At 41.0% G+C, this 24,579-nt stretch overlaps 1 protein-coding gene across 1 annotated transcript in view; it reads right to left on the reverse strand.

Annotated features, from left to right (window-relative positions):
* Nucleotides 1-24,579, reverse strand: part of COL28A1 (collagen type XXVIII alpha 1 chain) — a gene marked incomplete at both ends in the record, with an annotated part of 159,468 nt that overhangs the window by 52,127 nt on the left and 82,762 nt on the right. Inside the window, 3 exon segments of the mRNA XM_082662419.1 lie at nucleotides 6,307-6,333; nucleotides 6,335-6,391; nucleotides 8,329-8,397. Of these exon segments, the coding sequence (XP_082518545.1) occupies nucleotides 6,307-6,333; nucleotides 6,335-6,391; nucleotides 8,329-8,397 (153 nt within the window).

Genomic DNA, 24,579 nt, shown 5'->3' on the forward strand with positions numbered 1-24,579 from the left:
AACCAGTTTTCTTTATTTCCCTTTCTCCTTTTTCTTCCTAATTCCCTCTCTCTTAGAGGCAGATAATTTTGTTGCCTGTTTTTCTCTCTTTCAGTACTCTTTGCTCTTCCCTTGGTTTCCTAGGGCAGAGTGCACACCAGCTGGACCCATGATTCCCATTATGATAATGTGAGAAGCAGTTCTAAAGAATTATTGTTTGAAGACTTTTTCATAAGATGAAAGAGATTATTCTGGGGTTAGGTTGATCACCTGTCAGTTTGAGCCACCAACACCCATAGACTCCACAGTCTTTGCTTTGTTAGGGATTCTGTGAGTGATCTTGAACAGGTAACTTACCTCATTTCACCTCACTTGTTACATTTAAAATAAGAAGTCATATCTGCAACTAGATAAGCAAAGACGCTGATAATAAAAAGCCAATAATTATAAAGTTCTTAAGATGTCTGTAAAAGCAATATAAAGTTTAGATTACAGACCAATTGGCCACTCACTGACTTGTCACAGAGGTTTGCAGTACAAAAGAGCATGTCGTTCAACCACCCAAACCGGAAAGGACTTGATAAGCCTTTGAATGTGTGACTAGTATAGTGGTTATATCAGCTTCACCCCACAGCAGCTACGCATGCCAGCATAGATCCTGCTGTAATTCCTAGCCTTATGCCTGGTGATTGATTTCAAAAGGTCACCAAGTCCAACCCCGGGCTTCAGACAGAACTGTGCTCAGTTTTTATGCTTCTTTCTTTTAAAAAAATTTTAGATTATCAAGAAAAAAGACCTCACAGTATATATCTCACCTCCCAAAGGGCCAACTTTACATCGCAAGGTGCAAATAAAAATTTTGAGTGGCATTTAAATTTGAAAGTATTAAACTGATCTTCTTCCTCTCTCTGACATCTACCTTGACTTCATTACTACCCAACACATGATTATTTCAGGGAGGCCGCCTGGAGGAGTAGCTGTGAGTAACCTTGGTTCATGACTTAACATCTCTGTGCCCTAGTTTCCTAGAACCTACCTCATAGGCTGGTGAGGCTTGCATAAGGTAACACATGGAATTTAGAGAATATAACATGGCCCTAGATCTCTCCCCAGGCTCAAAGCTCTGAGCAGTAAAGATGTCTCTTACCTTGCTGAATAGAGAAGGGAAAACATATATACTAGTAACTTATTTCTAACCAAGCACTGACAAGTGGGAAAAAGATAAAATACATTTTATAAATTTTCAACAGTGAAATTCATGGGCTATCAAGATGGTAGCAGCAACTAAGGGTAATTTATCCATGTCCTTTACTCAACTTGTTTTGGTTTTTTTTTTTTCTTCCCTCTTTGCGGTACACGGGCCTCTCTCTGTTGTGGCCTCTCCCGTTGCGGAGCACAGGCTCCGAGGCCATGGCTCACAGGCCCAGCCGCTCCGTGGCACGTGGGATCTTCCCGGACCGGGGCACAAACCCATGTCCCCTGCATCGGCAGGCGGACTCTCAACCACTGCGCCACCAGGGAAGCCCCTAAACTTGGTTTTATATGGACAATATCTGTTACCAGAAAGAAAAGAAATACATATATAGTATTTACATCTTTGTATATTAGATAGGTATGAACAGGTGGGCAGGAGGCAGGGAGGAAGGAAAGGGAAAGAAAAACAACAATCTAAAATGGCTACATGTTCACATAATTATAAATTATGTAGTACTGTAGGACGTAGTACTACATAACTCACCCAGCAAGCTGGGTCAGTCAGCCCAGCTTGCTGTCCCTGTGCAAGCTGGGCTGACTCACCCGTCATCACACCCCTGCTGATTTCCAATGCTACTGGCATCCCATGTAATCCCCTAGGACTCCAACCCTTCCCTTATTCTACCTGAGCCTAATCACTGGCTTCTCTCTCTCCTGATATGAGGTTCATTGTATCAGCTCTGCTTCCCTCCTCTGATGCCATCCCTGCCTCTCTCCAGCCTTTCGACCACAGCTCTCCTGCCAGGTTTCAGGTGTCCCTCATCCTTTGGCCCTGGCTCTGTCAAAGACAAGAATGAGCATTTCTTGTTTGTTTCCTGGTCTCACTAAACCCCAAGCCTGCTCTACTTCTTTGGCTGGTTGGTACTCAGCCTGTCTACTCAAGGCAATTTCTAAATTATCCAGTGGTACTTCTGATGCTGCTTGAAATAAGATAGCAAGACTCTGAGGGTTTTTTTTTGAAGATAGGATAAAAAGAATGATAAAGCTGAACCCAGTCCTTGTAAGCCAGATCACTGTGCCCAACAGTATCAGGAGAGTGACAGGCATTCTGGAAGCTGCCATGGAGACCAGTCTTGTTTTCTGTTTTCTTCTGCAAGCACCAACATACTTCAGAATAACATATAGCTTTTAAATTTCCATCTTTCCTGGAGGCAGGTTAAATTTTGCATGGCAATTGCCAGCTCTTTACCAAACCCCTGGTTCCCCTTCTTTCTGGTCACACAGTTAGACTACCTTTCCATGAGACTAGTTCTAGCCACTAAAACATGGGCAGAGGTCATGTGTGTCACCTCTTGGCCAAGACTCTTAAGAAGCAGGTGTGCCTCTTCCACACTCTCCCCTTTCTGCTTGCTGGGTGTAAGTGGTAAAGGGGCCCATCCAATGGAGGAAACATAAATGGAAGTTGAGGTTCTCTGAAATTCTATGTGGAAGAAAATTGCCCACCAATTAGGAAGACTCCCATTGGCCTGCCATGTGAACAGAAACCTCTGCTGTGTTTGACCCATTATACATTTGGTGGTCTTTTTGGTACAGGTGCCAGGCCTACACTACTTAATGCAACCAATGTTTTATGTTTTAGAGCATTACATCACATGACTTCAAAATTCTGGGCCTTCATTCTGGAAAATATAAGAGGGACTTGTGGAAAGGGAAGGGAAGCAAGAAGAAATTATAATGTGAATAACTACAAACATTTACTGCATATGCAACCATGTGTCAAACCTTGTTTTAGATACATTACACATACTGTCTCATTTAATTTCATTTATTCCTCATAACAACTTTAGAAAATAGTACTATTATTATCCTCACTATCATTATTCCTCAGATGTGGAAACTGAGGCAGAGGTGTAGTACTCAGGAAGCCATGATTCAAATCTGTTGACTCCATAGCCCAGGCTCTGGTTGAGCGTCCACTACTGTGTACTAGGCACTTTGTACAATTTTATCTTTACAACACCTTGTAAAATAGCCTTTATTATCCCCATTTTAAAGATGAGTACGTTTTAAGGTTCGACAAAGATAAATAAGGTGTCTAAGCTTACACAACTAGACAGATTCAGATTCAGGCCGAGGTCCGAGTGGCTCTCAAGCTCATTCTCTTTCCATCAGATCATTAAGATCAGAACCTAGATCGAGGGGAGAGGTCATTGGGACTAAGTTTCCCTCCATTTCTGGGCCCCAGGATTCTCAGAAGTTGATCTGTTAGCTCTGTGACCATGGAAACACTGCAGTCATCACTCTTTGTCAGCTTTGGAGACACTGGGATTTCTACCAGCACGGCTCCTGAGTAGAAATGAAGAGGGGGGTGGGGGGAGAAGCCGTTTCTGTCTGTCCTCATACTTGGCTTTTTAACCTGGATGACCCATCCTCTCTTTTCATCTCTCTTGGCCCTTCAAGGGCTAGTTGACACGTCAAGCAATCCCTCAAGACCAAGCCCCACCCCTTCTCTCTCCTGACTTAATCTGAGGATTACTGGCATATCTAGGGAAAATGGTCAGTGCTGGAGGCTCATGTGGGACAAGATGGTGGCATCATGTAACCTCCTGACCTATGCTATGAACCCAAATGGCCAAGGCCACCTTGGGACAAAAGAGCCACAGTCTTGTATTCATCCATACAATCAGTAGACATGTGTGGTTGAGAAAAAGCACTGAGGCCCCTGGAGAAGCTGGAGCTCCTCTGCAGCATGGAGCAGCTGGGCCACAGTGGGGACTGCAGAGCAATGGCAAGTCTTGTCTAAATACCTGCCCAATCATGTCACCCTGCTCTTTCAGTTGCCCTTAGGATCAAGACTACTCATTACTGTGGCCTACAGGACCCTACGGGGCTCTTGCCTACCCCTGTAACCCCATTCATTTCACCGTGCCACCCCTCCATACGCTCTGAAGCTCAAAAAGTGATTATTTTATGTCTAACCCCATGAGGACAGAATTCACATCTTTTTACTCATTGTTTTATGATGCACTTAGCCTATTTCCCTGACATAGATGGTGTTCAGTCAGTATTGGTGGTTTTGTTGGCTGGTCGGTCGGTTGGTTGGCTGAATGAATAACTGACTGAAAAGTCAAGATTCTAGCAACGAAGTTAGGTCAGTGCTAGAGCAGATCACTTCTGTGATTGCAGCCCGAGCCCTTATTTTCCCCGTGGTTGGGATGGCATAGAGAGACGGGGTACAAGTCAGGCCCTGATGTTAAAGGTTAACAACAAGGGCGTCCATCAAAGTCTCACCAACAGACGTACCAATTAAAGCAAGTTTCACTGATTCAAATGGATTTTAGAAAGGGGTGTGAAATAAATTCAACAAATGAACATAAGAAATGAAATTTCACTAAATATGTAGCCTTAAAATGACTCAGGAACACCACCAATTCGATTTTTCAGTTCCCTCCCTTTTGCAGTGATGGTACAAGCCAGGGTCAGGCAAACGAGGTAGGCATCCTAAGGGAAATAATTTTGCCCTGTTGCCAACAGGATGCCAGAATGTCTAGAGAGGTTTTGTGAGGCAGCCTTGGTCAAGGCTAACTGCCAAGTAGCATCGGGCCACAGCCCTTGGTGGAGGAAAGGTTATCTCATTTCTGATAGGACTGGATACGTGGCAGTTTTCATTTTGGTTCTTTCCTTATTATGGTAGATTTCCCACCATAGTTTCACTCAGGAGGGACTTTGAACATGGCGTAACCTGGAGGGCGTAAGGAAGGGCAGAGCTGGTAAGGATAAATTAAGTGCAGCCCAAGAGGCCCCTATGTAAATAAGGAAATAGTTCCCAGATAACAAAGGGAGAAAGCTGACACAGGATTTAACGAGGGAGTGATAATGAACTCACAGCACATGGGAACTGAGCTTGGTGACCAGCCGGTGGTCAATTATGGGTTCATTGCTAAAGCAAACGCATAAATACAAAACTATCTTTTAACTGTAGAATTGAAAGATTAAGTACGAAAGATGCTGTTTACAAGGAAGCAGGTTTTTGCTGTATTTTCCTGTGCTTGTTCACTATCAGCAGTATTAACTGGCCTTTGCTTGGATCCTCAGCCTGAAAGGTGAACAACTGTTATGTTAAAGACCTGCAGTGGAAGCCCTAGACTCTGCATGATAGATTGGAAGATCTATCACAGATTCAGTGGGTTTCGCTCTTGACAAAGCTCACTCTTAACACAGGTAGGTGGTTTAATTTCAACACAGCATTTTCACATTTATTATCTTCAGCTCCTACTGTCTCCTGCTTACTAAGAAATTCTGCTATCTGAAAAAGTTTATTTTGAATGCTTCCACTTTTTTAGAGCCAATATCGATTAGCCAGGAGGAAATTATTTTTGAAGCTTAACCATAGAAGTTTATTTGGGGGGAAACAAATAGAATGAGGGAGCCAGTAACAAAATAAAAAATAAATAAACCATATTAGAAGTAGAAGAGGGAATTGTTTGAAATTACACAGCAGGCTGCAGATGCCAAATTTTGTCTACTGAGACAGGGGAGACCCTGGGAGTCCCATCTTGATAGATAGGCTTGTCACGGCTGAGACAGAAATCAAGCAGAATGGGTGGTTGTGAACTCAGGTAGCACAGAGTCAGGGTTCTCACCTGGATGCTTAGGAGAATCATGTGGGGGGCTTTTAAACCCACAGAACTCAAGCTCTACCCCCAGAGATTCAGATTTCCTTCTTCTGGGGTAGGGCAGCAGCATTATTCAAAAGCTCCCCGGGTGAGTCCATTGTGAGCTAAAACTGGGAACTTGGGAAGCCCTGGGCAAAGAACGGAGGCTACAGGTGAGGAAGGTAAGGGAGACAGAGCACATGTGGTGGGGCACAGACTCTCCGTTCAGCTCAGAAACTGGCGGAACAGTAAACCACTGTAACTGTTCAGTTTTTCTCCAACCTACTTATGTAGTGATTAGCGTTTGTGAAGCTGTTGGACTTACACCATGTTTCCACTTTCGGATGATGCCTCTAAAAACTACTAAGCTTACATTAAGTCCATTTCATAATAGTTGTATTTTGTATTATCCACAACCTCTTCTCCCCAACGCCCTAGTGAATTGAGAGGCGACCCTGGCACACTCCTGTTCACTTACTTTGATTCCTTGTAATCCATAGCCGGGGGCGGGGGCGGGGGGGCGGGGCAGGAGGGCCAGGCAAGCCTTTCTGCCCAGTATCACCCTGTTAGAAGACAGAGAGAAATCGGAGAGAAGGTTATGGAGATTTAGAAAGAAACAACAGACTACTGCTCTCAGCTACATTCTCACTTCAGTCTGATGAAGACCTACATCCACGCTGCCCATATTGATATAAAGTAGTGTTTTCACAAAAATTTTAAGCCACAGAATCCTTTGCAAAAATTTTACATGTAATCCAGCTGTAAAGAGATAAGGCAGAGCTGCTTGGCATAAGCAGAAGTGTTGGACCCGTAGCCTCGTCTGCTTGGGCTCTTCCAAGCTGCTCTACCATCAACCCCTAGAACACCAGGGGTTCGAATACCACTCATACATAATTCTATGTAGACTTCACTGTGTTGCTCCATTTCAATATGGCGTATTAATTCACAGGGGTTGCAGTTAAAGATTCAGCAGTTATTGATGTGGATCAGAGTTGAATTTTTAAGAAAAGATGTAAATGAAGCAAAATGTGCGTCATTTCCCAGTATATGTTCCTTACAGCTTAGGTTGACCCCATGTTTCTTGAGGAAAGACTTCTGTGGTCAAATAAGATTGGAAAATGTTCTACACCACGGTATGAATATATTAAAGCCTCAAGAAATCTCACAATAGAAAGATTAGTTTAACTTTGTTTATCCCAGAAGTTCCCAAATTAACATTTTGGGGAAACAAACTTTGAGAAATCCTGAGTTAATAAAAGTTACTGTATAAGTCAGTCTTTTTCTTCCAATATGGGAAAAAGCTTTATTTTTTTCTGATTGTAAGAGGAACTCATTGGAAAAAAAAAAAGTAGAAAAAGAAATAAAACTGACAATGAAGAAAAAAAATAGACCCATCATTGCATCACCCAGTGATAACAACTACTAACATCTTGGAGGGATCTTTATCCATATAAAGGGATCTGTAAGGTTAAGAAATAGCCCACTGTCAAAATGGAGTTGATGGACAAAAATGGATAAACTAAGAACCTTGGTAATTCTAGGATCCTCAGTCACATCTTTGACTCATAAAGCCCTTTCCTCTCTGATAATAGGATTCTAATTCACTTCTGTGCATTTTGGATGTAAATATACGTGTTTGACATTTGAATTTGTGACGGGTGGCTCGCTGAAACCTGTTTGCCCTGTGAACATACCTGATACTTTACCTCCCTTTTTGAACAAATCAAAAGAATATTTGTTAAGCAAATGAATGAACAATTGAAACAGGGCTCCTCAACCTCAGCATAATTAACACTTTGAGCTGGATAATTCTTCATCATGGGAGGCTGTCCTGTGCATTGTAGGGTGTTGTTTAGCAGCATCCCTGGCATCTACCCACTAGATGCCAGTAGCACTCCTTCCCCAGTGTGACGTAACAACCCAAAATGACACTGCCAAATGTCCCCCTGGGGTGGAGAGGGGAGGACAAAATCTCCCTCATTGAGAAGCACTGGATTAAGAGAATAAAAGGATAAATAATCACCAAATTGGAGGCGACAAAAGGAAGAGAAATAGAAGTGAGAGCAAAGGGAACCAAAGGAAGTTCCTCTCACCTTCCCAGGGGACAATAAATTAGGCCCTTGCACTGGGGACAGAGTGGACTACGTGCACAGCACACAATAGATCCATCAGCTGGTGTCCTGTTAAAAGGCGACCTGAGGCACCTCTGGCCAAAGTAAACGTGCTTCTTAATGATGGCACAGGCTCTAAGGAACCTGGCAATATTTTGAGCACTTTGCAATCACTTTTTAAAAAGACATTAACTTTCTAATTTCTTTGGGGGAAGCGAATGGCTTTATAAACCTAAATGTTCTATTTTACTGAAAGTTCACATGATATGAGAAAATAAGACTCTTCATCAACAATCAAGAGAAAACTAAGTCAGCATCAGAATGAGCACTTCCTATGCATCGTCATGTGGTACCTGACCCTCACCCAGAGCACAGACCTGAGGACTCACCTTTGGCCCTTGGGTTCCTATGCCCCGAGGCCCAGGGGGGCCTGGAGGGCCTCTGACACCAGGCTCTCCCTGAAAAGACACAATGACGTTATTGATTAAAAGAAACTTTACGTTGTATAATATTTCATATAAAATTTCATATTTCATATTAAAATATTTCATATGAATTTTCATATTCAGAAATATATTTTAAAATCCCAAACCCTTGAATTTGACTAAGATGATAATCGAGCCCTTTTCTTCCATATCACTTTTCTATACTTGGTCAAGGGAGTGTTATCCCTCTTCGTTTTCATTTCTTATTGCCATTTATCAAGCCAACCGATACGGGTTCATTTCAGAGCAATAAAGTCAATTAAATTCTTGGCAACCTTAATATATACTTTTCGGAACTCCCTTCTCAGGAATTTGGAAAAGTAATTACGGCCATTGTGAAGAGAGGGAGAAAAAAGAGACAAGAATAAAAAACAAGGGTTAAAAGATATAACCCTCTCCTGAACTGGTTGCTCTCATGTCTTTATGCAACTTGGGTTGGAGATTGGCTGTAGGATACTCCTGCCCCTAGAGTGGTTATGACTGCAGGGTGGGTTCTCTAAAGGCTTTTAGATTCGCCAATGCAAGACAGTTTCATAATAGGCAACTATCACCAGAAAGTTGGTGGGGCCTGATTGGCGTGGGTCAGGCCCTGTGGTTAGACCTATTTGAGATGGGAATGATAGGAAGAAGCAGAGAAATGAAAATCTCTTTATTAACCACCTTCTGTGTCCCCAACACTGTGCTCTGCGTGTTCATATATGAGACTTGATATAGTTTAGTATTCACAAGAATCCTGTATGACAATGACTAACTTACCTAACTTCTCTGAACCTCTGTAAATCATCAGATACACAGAAAATCATATCTACCTTTCATGGAGATGACAGTGGAGGCAGACAAAGAATGCCATGCTTCTGCCACCATGTCTAGCACAGTGCAGGTGCTTAGTAAGTCTTAACTCCCTACCCCACCTGGTTTTTTACAGAGGGGACGAAAGTTTGCCCAAAGCTGCACAGCTATTGAGAGGCATGGCTAGGAGGATGTGGAGAAATAGGAACCCTTGGGTGTTGCTGGTACAGCCACTTGGGAAAACAGTTTAGCAGTTTCTTAAAAAGTTCAACATAATTTTACCATTTGATCAAGTAATTTCACTCCTAGGTATACACCCAAAGAAAATGAAAACATATGTCAGCACAAAGACTTATATATGAATGCTCTTCACAGAATTATTCATAATAGCACAAAACTGGGAACAACCAAAATGTCCATCAACTGCTAAATGGATAGACAAAATGTGGTATATTCAGCAATAAAAAGGAGTGAACTATAGCTACATGCTACAACATGAATGAACCTCAAAAACTATTCTTAATGAAATAAATCAAATATTTGAGACTACATATTGTTTGAGTCCATGTACATGAAATGTCCAGAAAAGGCAAATCGATAGAAAGTAAGTCAGTGGTTGCCTGGGGCCAGGAATAGGAACTAAGAAGGGGGATTAACTATAAATGGGCACGAGGGATCTTGTTGGGGGGATGAAAATGTCCTAAAACTGATTTGTGATGATGGCTGTCCAACGTGGTAAATGTACTAAAAAAAAATCGTTGAATTCTACACTTAAAATAGATGAATTCTATGATAAGTAAAATATGCCTCAATAAAGTTATAAAGAAAAAAAAGGCCAGAATCAGCTCTTAGGCCTAGGTTCTGTTTTGTCCATGTCCTGTTAGGGGCTAAGTAGCTTATATCAATAGCTTTCAACAGTGCAAAAATCATAAATGATAAGAAATGATTAAATTGTTTATGTAGAAAAAAATCCCATCTTTTATTTAGCTTTGCTTTCTACTTCCAAACCCTAAGATACTTCTAGAGAAAACAAGGCCTTTAAAAATGGGGAAAACTTTAAACTTTATTACTCAGTTAATTATTTTAATCTCTACTTCATAATTATGTATTCCCTTTTGCTTGCAGGCCACTGTTATGATTCTGGTTTTCTCTATCCATCTCTTCCACTTAATACTTAGCTGCTTTTGAGACCACAGGTACTAATTATCTCTTTTCTTTACTTTTTTTTTTTTTTTACATCTTTATTGGAGTATAACTGCTTTACAATTGTGTGTTAGTTTCTGCTTTATAACAAAGTGAATCAGTTATACATATACATATGACCCCATATCTCTTCCCTCTTGCGTCTCCCTCCCTCCTACCCTCCCTATCCCACCCCTCTAGGTGGTCACAGAGCACTGAGTTGATCTCCCTGTGCTATGTGGCTGCTTCCCACTAGCTATCTATTGTACGTTTGGTAGTGTATATTTGTCCATGCCACTCTCTCACTTTTTCACAGCTTACCCTTCCCCCTCCCTGTGTCCTCAAGTCCATTCTCTAGTACGTCTGTGTCTTCATTCCTGTCTTACCACTAGGTTCTTCATGACATTCTTTTTTTTTTAGATTCCATATATATGTGTTAGTATACAGTATTTGTCTTTCTCTTTCTGACTTACTTCACTCTGTATGACAGACTCTAGGTCCATCCACCTCACTACAAATAACTCAATTTCGGTTTTTTTTTATGGCTGAATAATATTCCATTGTATATATGTGCTACATCTTCTTTATCCATTCATCCGATGATGGACACTTAGGTTGTTTCCATCTTCTGGTTATTGTAAATAGAGCTGCAATGAATATTTTGGTACATGACTCTTTTTGAATTATGGTTTTCTCAGGGTATATGCCCAGTAGTGGGATTGCTGGGTCATATGGTAGTTCTATTTGTAGTTTTTTTTAAGGAAATTCCATACTGGAGTGTCCATAGTGGCTGTACCAATTCACATTCCCACCAGCAGTGCAAGAGTGTTCCCTTTTCTCCACACCCTCTCCAACATTTATTGTTTCTAGATTTTTTGATGATGGCCATTCTGACTGGTGTGAGATGATATCTCATTGTAGTTTTGATTTGCATTTCTCTAATGATTAATGATGTTGAGCAATCTTTCATGTGTTTGTTGGCACTCTGTATATCTTCTTTGGAGAAATGTCTATTTAGGTCTTCTGCCAATTTTTGGATTGGGTTGTTTGGTTTTTTGTTATTGAGCTGCATGAGCTGCTTGTAAATTTTGGAGATTAATCCTTTGTCAGTTGCTTCATTTGCAAATATTTTCTCCCATTCTGAGGGTTGTCTTTTGGTCTTGTTTATGGTTTTCTTTGCTGTGCAAAAACTTTGAAGTTTCATTACGTCCCATTTGTTTATTTTTGATTTTCATTTCATTTCTCTAGGAGGTGGGTCAGAAAGGATCTTGCTGTGATTTATGTCATAGAGTGTTCTGCCTATGTTTTCCTCTAAGAGATTGATAGGTTCTGGCCTTACATTTAGGTCTTTAATCCATTTTGAGCTTATTTCTATGTATGGTGTTAGGGAGTGTTATAATCTCATACGTTTACATGTACCTGTCCAGTTTTCCCAGCACCACTTACTGAAGAGGCTGTCCTTTCTCCACTGTACATTCCTGCCTCCTTTATCAAAGATAAGGTGACCATATGTGCATGGGTTTATCTCTGGGCTTTCTATACTGTTCCATTGATCAATCTTTCTGTTTTTGTGCCAGTACCGTACTGTCTTGATTACTGTAGCTTTGTAGTATAGTCTAAAGTCAGGGAGCCTGATTCCTCCAGCTCCGTTTTTCATTCTCAAGATTGCTTTGGCTATTCGGGGTCTTTTGTGTTTCCATACAAATTATGAAATTTTTTGTTCTAGTTCTGTGAAAAATGCCAGTGGTAGTTTGATAGGGATTGCATTAAATCTGTAGATTGCTTTGGGTAGTAGAGTCATTTTCACAATGTTGGTTCTTCCTGTCCAAGAACATGGTATGTCTCTCCATCTATTTGTATCATCTTTAATTTTTTTCATCAGTGTCTTATAATTTTCTGCATACAGGTCTTTTGTCTCCTTAGGTAGGTTTATTCCTAGATATTTTATTATTTTTGTTGCAATGGTAGATGGGAGTGTTTTCTTGATTTCACTTTCACATTTTTCGTCATTAGTGTATAGGACGCCAGAGATTTCTGTGCATTACTTTTGTATCCTGCTACTTTACCAAATTCATTGATTAGCTCTAGTAGTTCTCTGATAGCATCTTTAGGATTCTCTATGTATAGTATCAAGTCATCTGCAAACAGTGACAGCTTTACTTCTTCTTTTCCAATTTGGATTCCTCTTATTTCCTTTTCTTCTCTGATTGCTGTGGCTAAAACTTCCAAAACTATGTTGAATAAGAGTGGTGAGAGTGGGCAACCTTGTCTTGTTCCTGATCTTAGTGGAAATGCTTTCAGTTTTTCACTATTGAGGACGATGTTGGCTGTGGGTTTGTCATATATGGCCTTCATTATGTTGAGGAAATTTCCCTCTATGCCTCCTTTCTGCAGGGTTTATATCATAAATGGGTGCTGAATTTTGTTGGAAGCTTTCTCTGCATCTATTGAGATGACCATATGGTTTTTCTCCTTCAGTTTGTTAATATGTTGTATCACATTGATTGATTTGTGTATATTGAAGAATCCTTGCATTCCTGGAATAAACCCCACCTGATCATGGTGTATGATCCTCTTAATGTGCTGTTGGATTCTGTTTGCTAGTATTTTGTTGAGGAATTTTGCATCTATGTTCATCAGTGATATTGGCCTGTAGTTTTCTTTCTTTTTGACATCTTTGTCTGGTTTTGGTATCAGGGTGATTGTGGCCTCGTAGAATGAGTTTGAGAGTGTTCCTCCCTCTGCTATATTTTGGAAGAGTTTGAGAAGGATAGGTGTTAGCTCTTCTCTAAATGTTTGATAGAATTCGCCTGTGAAGCCATCTGGTCCTGGGCTTTTGTTTGTTGGAAGATTTTTTATTTTATTATTATTTTTTTTTTTTTGCGGTATGCGGGCCTCTCACTGTTGTGGCTTCTCCCATTGAAGAGCACAGGCGCCGGACGCGCAGGCTCAGCGGCCATGGCTCACGGGCCCAGCCACTCCGCGGCACGTGAGATCTTCCCAGACTGGGGCACGAACCTGCATCCCCTGTATCGGCAGGTGGACTCTCAACCTCTGCGCCACCAGGGAACCCTAATAGTTTTTATTTTAAAGTCTATTTTGTCTGATATGAGAATTGCTACTCCAGCTTTCTTTTGGTTCCCAGTCGCATGGAATATCTTTTTCCATCCCCTCACTTTCAGTCTGTATGTGTCTCTAGGTCTGAAGTGGGTGTCTTGTAGACAGCATATATATGGGTTTTGTTTTTGTATCCATTCAGCCAGTCTGTGTCTTTTGGTTGGAGCATTTAATCCATTTACATTTAAGGTTGTTATTGATATGTATGTTCCTATTCCCATTTTCTTAATTGTTTTGGGTTTGTATTGTAGGTCTTTTCCTTCTCTTGTGTTTCTTGCGTAGAGAAGGTCCTTTAGCATTTGTTGTAAAGCTGGTTTGGTGGTGCTGAACTCTTTCAGCATTTGCTTGTCTGTAAAGGTTTTAATTTCTCCATCAAATCTGAATGAGATCCTTGCTAGGTAGAGTAATCTTGGTTGTAGGTTTTTCTCCTTCATCACTTTAAATATGTCCTGCCACTCCCTTCTGGCTTGCAGAGTTTTTGCTGAAAGATCAGCTGTTAACCTTATGGGGATTCCCTTGTGTGTTATTTGTTGTTTTTCCCTTGCTGCTTTTAATATGTTTTCTTTGTATTTAATTTTTGACAATTTGATTAATATGTGTCTTGGCATGTTTCTCCTTGGATTTACCCTGTATGGGTCTCTCTGTGCTTCCTGGACTTGATTAACTATTTCCTTTCCCATATTAGGGAAGTTTTCAAGTATAATCTCTTCAAATATTTTCTCAGTCCCTTTCTTTTTCTCTTCTTCTTCTGGAACTCCTTTAGACAAAATTCAGCACCCATTTATGATATAAACCCTGCAGAAAGTAGGCATAGAGGGAACTTTCCTCAACATAATGAAGGCCTATAATTTGAATGTTGGTGCATTTAATGTTGTCCGAGAGGTCTCTGAGACTGTCCTCAGTTCTTTTCATTCTTTTTTCTTTATTCTGCTCTGCAGTAGTTATTTCCACTATTTTATCTTCCAGGTCACTTATCCGTTCTTCTGCCTCAGTTATTCTGCTATTGATCCCTTCTAGAGTATTTTTAATTTCATTTATTGTGTTGTTCATCCTTGCTTGTTTCATCTTTAGTTCTTCTAGGTCCTTGTTAAATGTTTCTTGCATTTTGTCTATTCTATTTCCAAGATTTTGGATCATCTTTACTATCATTATTCTGAATTCTTTTTCAGGTAGACTGCCTATTTCCTCTTCATTTTTTAGGTCTGGTGGGTTTTTATCTTGCTCCTTCATCTGCTTTTTCTGTCATCTCATTTTGCTTATCTTACTGTGTTTGGGGTCTCCTTTCTGCAGGCTGCAGGTTCGTAGTTCCCATTGTTTTTGGTGTCTGTCCCCCATGGCTAAAGTTGGTTCAGTAGGTTGTGAAGGCTTCTTGGTGGAGGGGACTAGTGCCTGTGTTCTGGTGGAAGAGGCTGGATCTTGTCTTTCTGATGGGCACGTCCACGTCTGGTGGCGTGTGTTTTTTTTGTTTTTTTTTTTGGTGGTGTGTTTTGGGGTGTCTGTGGACTTATTATGATTTTAGGCAGCCTCTCTGCTAATGGGTGGGGTTGTGTTCCTGTGTTGCTACTTTTTGGCATAGGGTGTCCAGCACTGTAGCTTGCTGGTCGTTGAGTGAAGCTGGGTGCTGGTGTTGAGATGGAGATCCCTGGGAGATTTTCACCGTTTGATATTACGTGGAGCTGGGAGGTCCCTGGTGGACCAGTGTCCTGAAGTTGGCTCTCCCACCTCAGAGGCACAGCACTGACTGCTGGCTGCAGCACCAAGAACCTTTCATCCACATGGCTCAGAATAAAAGGGAGAAAAAGTAGAAAAAAGAAAAAAAGAGGATAAAAGAAAATAAAATAAAGTAAGATAAAATAAAATAAAGGTATTAAAATAAAAAATAATTATTAAGAAAAAAATTTTTTTTAAGTCAAAAAAAAAAAAAGGACGGATACAACCCTAGGACAAATGGTGAAAGCAAAGCTATACAGACAAAATCTCACACAGAAGCATACACATACACACTCACAAAAAGAGGAAAATGGGGAAAAAATAATAAATCTTGCTCTCAAAGTCCACCTCCTTAATTTGGGATGATTTGTTATCTATTCAGGTATTCCACGGATGGGGTACATCAAGTTGATTGTGGAGCTTTAATCTGCTGCTTCTGAGGCTGCTGGGAGAGATTTCCCTTTCTCTTCTTTGTTCTCACAGCTCTCGGGGCTCAGCTTTGCATTTGGTCCCGCCTCTGCGTGTAGGTCGCTGGAGGGTGTCTGTTCTTTGCTCAGACAGGACGGGGTTAAAGGAGCAGCTGATTCGGGGACTCTGGCTCACTCAGGCTGGGGGGAGGGAGGGGTACGGAATGTGGGGCGAGCCTTTGGTGGCAGAGGCCGGCGTGACATTGCACCAGCCTGAGGCACACCGTGCGTTCTCCAGGGGAAGTTGTCCCTGGATCCCGGGACCCTGGCAGTGGCAGGCTGCACAGGCTCCCCGGAAGGGAGTTGTGGATAGTGACCTGTGCTCGCACACAGGCTTCTTGGTGGCGGCAGCAGCAGCCTTAGCGTCTCATGCCCGTCTCTGGTGTCCGCGCTGTTAGCTGTGGTTCACACCCGTCTCTGGAGCTCCCTTAAACAGCGCTCTTAATCCCCTCTCCTCGCGCACCAGGAAACAAAGAGGGAAGAAAAAGTCTCTTGCCTCTTCGGCAGGTCCGGACTTTTCCTGGACTCCCTCCCGGCTAGCCGTGGTGCATTAACCCCTTTCGGCTGTGTTCACGCCGCCAGTCCTCTCCTTGCTCTCCAACCAAAGCCCGAGCCTCAGCTCCCAGCCCCACCCACCCTGCGGGTGAGCAGACAAGCCTCTCGGGCTGGTGAGTGATGGTCGGCCCCGATCCTCTGTGCGGGAATCTCTCCGCTTTGCCCTCCGCATCCCTGTGGCTGTGCTCTCCTCCGCGGCTCCGAAGTTCCCCCTCCGCCATCCGCAGTCTCTGCCCGCGAAGGGGTTTCCTAGTGTGTGGAAACCTTTCCTCCTTCACAGCTCCTTCCCACTGGTGCAGGTCCCGTCCCTATTCTTTTGTCTCTGTTTATTCTTTTTTCTTTTTCCCTACCCACGTACGTGGGGAGTTTCTTGCCTTTGGGGAGGTCTGAGGTCTTCTGCCAGCATTCAGTAGGTGTTCTGTAGGAGCTGCTCCACGTGTAGATGTGTTTCTGATGTATCTGTGGGGAGGAAGGTGATCTCCACGTCTTACTCTTCCGCCATCTTCCCCGCCATCTTCTAATTATCTCTTTAATACCTCTCTCCTTCTGACTGCCAAGTTTTAGTGACCCCAAGTTTCTCCCAGCTTAAATGATCACTCCTATCAAAGATTTCCAAGTAGAGAACATGAACTTGTCCTATATTATATACATTTCTATTATCTCTTCTTTCTTGAGTACTTCTGAGGTACCTTTAAAAGGAGTATCTATAAATTCACCAGGTGAGGGTCTCCAATTATACCTTACTGTTTCACACACTTGCTCCATTTTCTCTCTTATTCAGTTCGCCCAACCGTCACCCTTCAGGGGTGTCTGAAGGCTAAATGCAATAGAATAGCTGCCTCTGGGGACACCTTATTGGCCTCTGTATATTTGAACCTTGGCCAGTGAGCTTTAAGGGTGTGATCCATGTCAACTGTGGTACTGCAGTGTCTACTTCAAACAAGCTATCCATACTTTTCTATGTAATTTTTGACATATAACTATGTTTTACCTATCAAAGTTGTCTTTTATAATCTCTTGATCTATGTTAATGTAACCTGATATATGCTTTTATGAATCTGATAGACTTTAAACCAAGACTTAACACATTCTGCAAGTGTTAGAGTTGGTCAGTAACAGGTTTTAGGGTGGTTCCTTGGTGTTTATGGATCATACTTTTCAGTAGATGGGAATATCAAGCCCTTAATGAGCTGTGTAAGTCCACAGAGATAGTGTCCCTCCACTATGGTGGGTTCTTGAAAATGTATAGTGTCTTTTGTTCCACGGGCCATGCATCCATGCTAGACCACAACAAGGTGAATGAGCACAAGAGGACTGTGGTCAGGACTCATTTCATCCCTTGATAACTCTGGTTTTGCTACAGTGCAGCACCAATGGTACCTAAGAGGTGCATTTACTATGATATTTTTCAGATATGTAGTTTTATTGTCTGTGGATAGAGTGACATTCACAAATAAGATTTTACAATAGGTACTTGCATAGCTGGACTTCGCTTCCCATGCAGGATCCAAGGTTATTGGAGCCTGCAGAGGGAGCCCTTGCATTAGGAGATAATGAACAGACCTGAAAGCACATTCTGGAGTTGCCATTTTTAACTTTGTCCATCAATTTCATAAAACCAGAAGTCTTATAAATCCTACCCCTACCCTCTCATCTCCACTCCCTCAAAAAAAGAATAACTATTTAGATTGCCTACAGATTCTTCTTGGCCCACAAAAGGGATTCTGGATGGGAGATACTCCTTTCAATTTCATAGAAAATGGCCAAGTTTAGGACTTTCTGCAGTGCTTGCATATATGAACTTAGCAAATGATTCAGTAAAGGTTTTACCTAGACCATAACCCTGCAGTGTGGTTAGTTTCAACCTCATTAAAATCATACATAATCTTATGATGGCCCTAGTAATCATTCATTGAACATTTTACATTTTAAAAGAAAGAAAAGAAGAAAAAGAAAGCAAAGGCACTATCACATGCATTCATTTTCTCTTTGGCAGATATTTGCTTTGGTTAATATTAAAATGATTATAATTAATTTTTAATAAAAATTCATAATTAAAATTTATTTTTTATCATGTGGCAGGAGCATTTTAGCCATTATCTTATCTGAACTTCTTAACATCAACTTACTGCATAAGGAAACTGAGGCCTAAGAGGATACATGATTTGCCAAAAACCATGCAGCTGGAAGCAATTCAAATCCAGGTCTGATTCCAGAGTCCTTCTCCCAGCTTGGTGTTGGCTGGAGCTAGACGCAAGATGACAACTTCTCCCCAGACTTGTTTCCAGCTGCCATTTAATGCAAAGACCATGGCTATGTGGCTGTGAAAGTCCTTTTCCTACATTGAGTCAATCACACTCTCTGAAAAAGAAGAAAGAAAACATCCTGATTGTAAGATTCCCAAGAGGCCCACACAAGCTACACAAGTACCCAGCTGTCTAAGGCTTCCCTTTCCCTTTCCCTCTATTGCCATTCCTCAGTTTTGTGGTTTTCCCCGATGTTTCAATTGGTTTCATTCCAGATCTCCTAGCTACACAAATTCTTACTGTCTTTTTATCCATACTGCAAATATACTTCATTTGGCATAGTAATGCATACCCCGACGACTACTACTACTACTACTACTGCTACTACTACTACTACTACTACTACTACTACTGCTACTACTACTACTACTACTACTACTTTAGCGTGTTAGAATTCATAAAAATGTTTTGTAGACATTATTCTGTTCACTTCGCAGAATAACCCTTTGATGTAGGCTTATTATCCCAAGTCACAGATGAGGAGGCTAAGTCTGAGGGAGATTAAATGACTTGCTGAGGTTACAGAGCTAATATGTGGTAAAGGTTTCAAGTGGACCAGTGATAAGGAAATAGTTTGTTATACCTTTTATGTTTTATAAGATTTAAATATAGGGCTTCCCTGGTGGTGCAGTGGTTGAGAGTACGCCTGCCGATGCAGGGGACATGGGTTCGTGCCCCGGTCCGGGAAGATCCCACATGCCGCGGAGTGGCTGGGCCCATGAGCCATGGCTGCTGAGCCTGCGCGTCCGGAGCCTGTGCTCCACAACGGGAGAGGTCACAACAGTGAGAGGGCCCGCGTAGCGCAAAAAAAAAAGATTTAAATATAATATTTGAGAAGATAGTACTCTTAGAGATAAGACAGCCCGTTAGACTTTCTCCCCCTACATATATTAATAAAGCTTTAATCACCATTTCTCCCTTTGTTTGTGCCAGTTAAGTCTCTGTCACTCTATGAGAGGGCTGTGGGAGCAGGTTACAGTTGTTCTAAAAGTGATTTCATGCTTTTCTACTTCGGGACAATAAAAAGCAAATTGAATTCACTGTGAAAAGAATTAGCCTCTCAAGGATTTTCCCCAAAAAATGTTACTCTGAAGAGTCCACTAAATGATGAAACCAAGGAATGACTGAGTTTTAAAATAAGGTAGAAGAAGTCACAGTGATGATTAGCAGTTGCTTAATGTTTCTTTCTGGCTTTTAAATAAAATTAAGGTATAACTACTAAGGCTCCAACTACCACAAATATAAGCACCACTCTGGAATGAATTATGTAACGAGTATATGTAATGGTTTGGTGACTCCTGAATACCTCACTTTTGGTTGCCAGGATGTCAATGGAAATTTTAGAGGCCTTCTTCTAAGCTTATGGACAGACAACCCAGATATTGATAATGTGTATTATTTATAGACTGGCCATTGTCATACAACTCAGTTGCTTTTCACTGACACCCTTTAAGATGAAAAGGGAGACAATAACAATTACCAGCACACTTCTCAGGGGGATGGGGAAACAAGAAGGTGCTAGAAAACAAAAACTCAAGTTGCTATAACATTTCCTTTAGTGTGCTTTCCCAGCTTTAAATTTCAAAATTTTTAAAATAATTTCAATTCTTCAAATCAATTTCTCTCCTAGAATTTTAATATTTACCCCAAAGCAACAGTATCTTAAATGATAACTTAAAAACTTGCTTTAGGATTTGGGAGGATTTGTTGTTGATTGTTTCTTCCTTTTCTCAAAATCAACTCATCAAAGATGAGCAAATGATTCCCCTGTACCAAGAATCTCACTGGAAAGGGACACTCTTTCTTATTTAGTTGAGTTAGAAACCTCAAAAATAGAAACGTTGACAGCGCCCTTAATGTCAGGGAGAAGAGAAGGCTCTCTTGTACGGATATTCAATATAATGTTCCACTGGGGGAAAGTTCCTCCAGTCTGCATGATTAAAAATAAAAATGTGTTCATGGTGATGTGGGTGTTGAATGATAAGAGGATTTAGTGTGCATCGTTAAGGCTGAAGGGAAGGTATGTATGCACTCTGGGGAAGAGAAATGCAGAGCTAGGAAAACAGCAAGGAGAGATGAAAGCAGTACTGAAAATTATAAGGTAGACTACATTCCAACTCTGATTTCAGAGATCATGCATGGAACTGAATTGGGGAGTAACTTTGAAAAGTCACCTAGTCAAGTGACCTTTTCTGGCATCTAAAGGTCAAATTGCCTGGTATTTAAACTTGATATGGCTCTGGCTTTAATTAGTCCTGTTTTCAAGCTGATTATCCTGCTTGTAGCAATTTTGCAGTCATATTATAAAAGGTGGGTTTCTTCAACTCCAATTTGGAATCATGGACCCTCAACTTTACTAGCATTGAGTCTGTATCCTAGGCCAGCCCTCCTTGTCAGACACAGTTCAAAATGGAGTTCCTTATCCAGTCTGTCTGCCTGTGGAATCCACAAATTCCTAATGCATCTCTGTGTGAATCGCTCCTCTGTTCCACAACTGCCTGTTGGTGGTGTGCACATATGTGAGCCATTGCAGAGAACAGAGGGGCGATTCAGATGCTGGGAACATTTTTAGCATAATGATACTCAGTGGAATTTCACATAGACTTCCATTTTAATTTATGAGTATGGGTCACCTTTGTCAAATAAAGCATGTATTTATAATAGTCAAACATTTAAAGCTTTTGGAAAATGTTTAACTCTTTGGGTTTTAGGTTTATGCTTCTGCTTAATGTTTACATAATTTAAGTTTTGACAATGGAAAAACTAGAATGGAAAGAGAAACAATCTAACTGTACACTAAACAGTGCCGAGGTAGTTGGAAAATGGACAGTATTGAAGACCGAGCATCTGTAGATCAGGACAAGTCATTCTACCTGCTCTGATTTATTCATGCACTTAGTTTTTCATTCATTCATCCATATTTATAGACTCCCTCTCACACTCAACACAATATAGTATCAACACTGTTTATATTGTAAAGGGGCAAGTTGTTCAATCTCTCTGGCTCTTGATTTCCTTATCTATAAAATAAGAGAGTTGTTAAAAATGCCATGAGCTTCTGGAAATATTTAGGTAACATATAATATTTAGGTAGTATACAATCATGGTAACAACAATAACAACCCAACAAGCCGTTTCTGCCCAGACTTTATTCCAACCACTTTATGGTTAAAAGGTCCCTTGAGGGCTCCAAAGCCAGCTTAAAGTTCCTCTTTGCAAGAACTGACCTAAGCTCTACTGCCGCAAAGCTTTGGGGAAGGCCTTGGCTTTCTCTCTGATGAGCTAGCACACCGATGGAGGCTGAAAGAGCTGGAAGAGGTGCCTGGCAAGATGCTCCTGCCCTTCTGGAGCTCAGGAGAGCCACTCCTTGTAGTTCTCTTCCAGGAGGCCAGGAATAAACTCTCACCCTCAGAGATGTCAGTGAATCAGCCCTGGGGTGATTCACTAGCCTATGGGGTGAAGCTACAGAAGCAAAGAATTATCTGGGCTTCTCAAAGGGAGATGAGGTTTATATAATGATGGTCCCCAAATCACAAAGGGTCCTTCTAGTCTTTCTGGGCCCAGTGGAGAAATGGCAGCAGTGTTAGGTAGAATCTTTGAGTTTGCCCTCCCCATCGTCGTGCAGACGATTTGGGTCTAGGGTTCAGGGAACTGGATGAGCACTTCCAACTTAGCAAAAAAACCCTGAATTGTCAGTTCCTCTTTCTGGCATGTTTCTAAAGTAGATTTTAGGGACTTCCCTGGTGGTCCAGTGGTTAAGACTCCACGCTTCCCCTGCAGGGGGCATGGGTTGCATCCCTGCTCAGGGAACTAAGATCCCGCATGCCCTGTGGTGCGGCCAAAAAACTAAAAAAAAAAAAAAAAAAAAAAAAGATTTTAAAACTGTATCTACTATCTCCTTGGAAATTGTAGTTTTTACAAGAATTTTAGAAATCTCTCAGAAGCCCTTGTCAAAATTTGGATTACATTCATTCAAGGGAAGTGTATAGAGAAGTACTGTAACCACTGATGTCATCATGGAATTCTTCCACTTGGAAAAAAGCCATGGAGTGCCACAAGGGTGCAAGATGTCAGGGACTGTTTTTTATATGTTTTGAAACATAGAAGCTTTGATTCTAATGTCTGTGTCAAATGCTAAACACATGTGACCTTAACTAAATATCGCAAAACCCACCATAAATTAATCGTCAACCTTAACGGTTTCCTCATTTCAAAACACATTTGTTTTGTAAGTTAGTGCCCTAAGGCCAATATTTTAAGGTGACAACACAGAATTTAAATAAGAAACATGTCTGATATATGTCTATACAATTACACACACATGTGTGTGCATGCACCAAACCCACACATTTCCATGCACTTACAATTTCTCTGCCATTTTAAGAAAAAATGGAAGAAGGGGAATTTTGCACACATTTGAGTCCTGTGCTTTTGCTACCATTGGCAACCTTAGGTTTTTTGAGAGTCTCACCTCCACTTTACCAAACCAAAAGGACAAAGTTAAGTGGAATTAGACTTTTCCAAATATTTCCCTTTCTTTACCAGCTTCTGTGGAGCTGTGTGTGCTTGTGTGTGTGTCCAAAAGTTTTCTTCAGGAAAAAAAAAAATGAAAAAGGGTCCATAAAGTCTCTAAGCCTTCTATAAAAGAAGAGAGGTGATTTTGAAAGTTATTAAAAGCTGGTGTTTGCTTTTGGAATTTCCTTTATTTTTTTTTTTTTATTTTTTTTTTATTTTTTATTTTTTTTTAACATCTTTATTGGAGCATAATTGCTTTACAATGGTATGTTAGTTTCAGCTTCACAACAAAATGAATCAGTTATATATATACATATGCTAACACATATATATGGAATTTCCTTTATTTTCAAGTTCATGATCCACAGGTTCTTTGATTCTAAGACTAGCTTGCACTCTTGACATTTCCTTCCAGGGCTAGAGAGGGCCAGGGTAATGCATTTTCCCAGCATCCACAGGAAGGGGCGACAGAGAGGAGGAGAAGGCAGCGGGATGGAGGCAGGTCCTCGCTTGTGTTCCCATCTCCCCTCAGTAGACGTGAGCTGGAGGCTACTGCTTCCACTCAGCCTCCTGTGTGAGTTAGCAGAGGGAATATGAGTTTCACTTAAGACATCTTCTGGCAACATGCTGACTGTTAACAACAATAGAAAATAGGCAGGATAAAATTTTGAAGGAACATTTTTTTTTCCTGTGATTTTTCCCCTTAAGATGTGTATGAAAAAAATACAAGGGACTTTTAGAGGGAAATGATAAACGAACTCATTTAGTAAATGTTTAGTCTGCATGTTAAATAACCTGACATGGTGCAACATGCACAAGAGTCAAATTTTTAAGTGCTTACTCTCTGTGCTTAAGTGCCCGTCTTTATTATTACCGCTAAATGTAAAGCAGTAATGCAATGGTATAATTTAATATAATACAATGTATACTTATATAAAATATTTATAATAATCTACTCCGTGGAAATGTAAATGGTTACATGCTTCCATTGGAATACAAATGCATTCCAGTATATTTAACACAGGCCTTCTTTTGAACAGGAATAAGCTTCTAGTTCCATAACTAAAGGAATGTTTAGTGTAAAAACAAAAGTTTTTACCAGTATTTTGCTCAGCAGAAAGTAATGTGGTTTACATATTGAAGTTCCTCTTTCTATTTTTAAATTTTAACATTTTGACAGACACTTTGCCTTAAAGATAAAAGAATATTTCAATCCCCAAATTCAAATGAGGATCAGATTCTGTCCTGAGTCCGACAAGCCAGAACCTTGACAAAAGCTCCTAGGGTGTCTGTCCTCAGCACAGCCTACTCAGCACTTTTAGACACGTCTCCCTGACCTTCCTGATTACCCTGACATGCAGAGATGGGCAGGAATCAAGATCTCCTTTAGAGATGAATTGAGTGCGATGGGTCTCCAGTCTTTCATTCTACCTGGGAGAGGCCAAAAGGGTACTTGCTGCACTGTACAGAAGCAGTATCAAGGTGTCAACACTCCCAAGTGCTGGGGCAGAGGC

Source organism: Grampus griseus (genome assembly GCF_964374135.1).
Source record: "Grampus griseus genome assembly, chromosome: 9".
Lineage (NCBI taxonomy): Eukaryota > Metazoa > Chordata > Mammalia > Artiodactyla > Delphinidae > Grampus > Grampus griseus.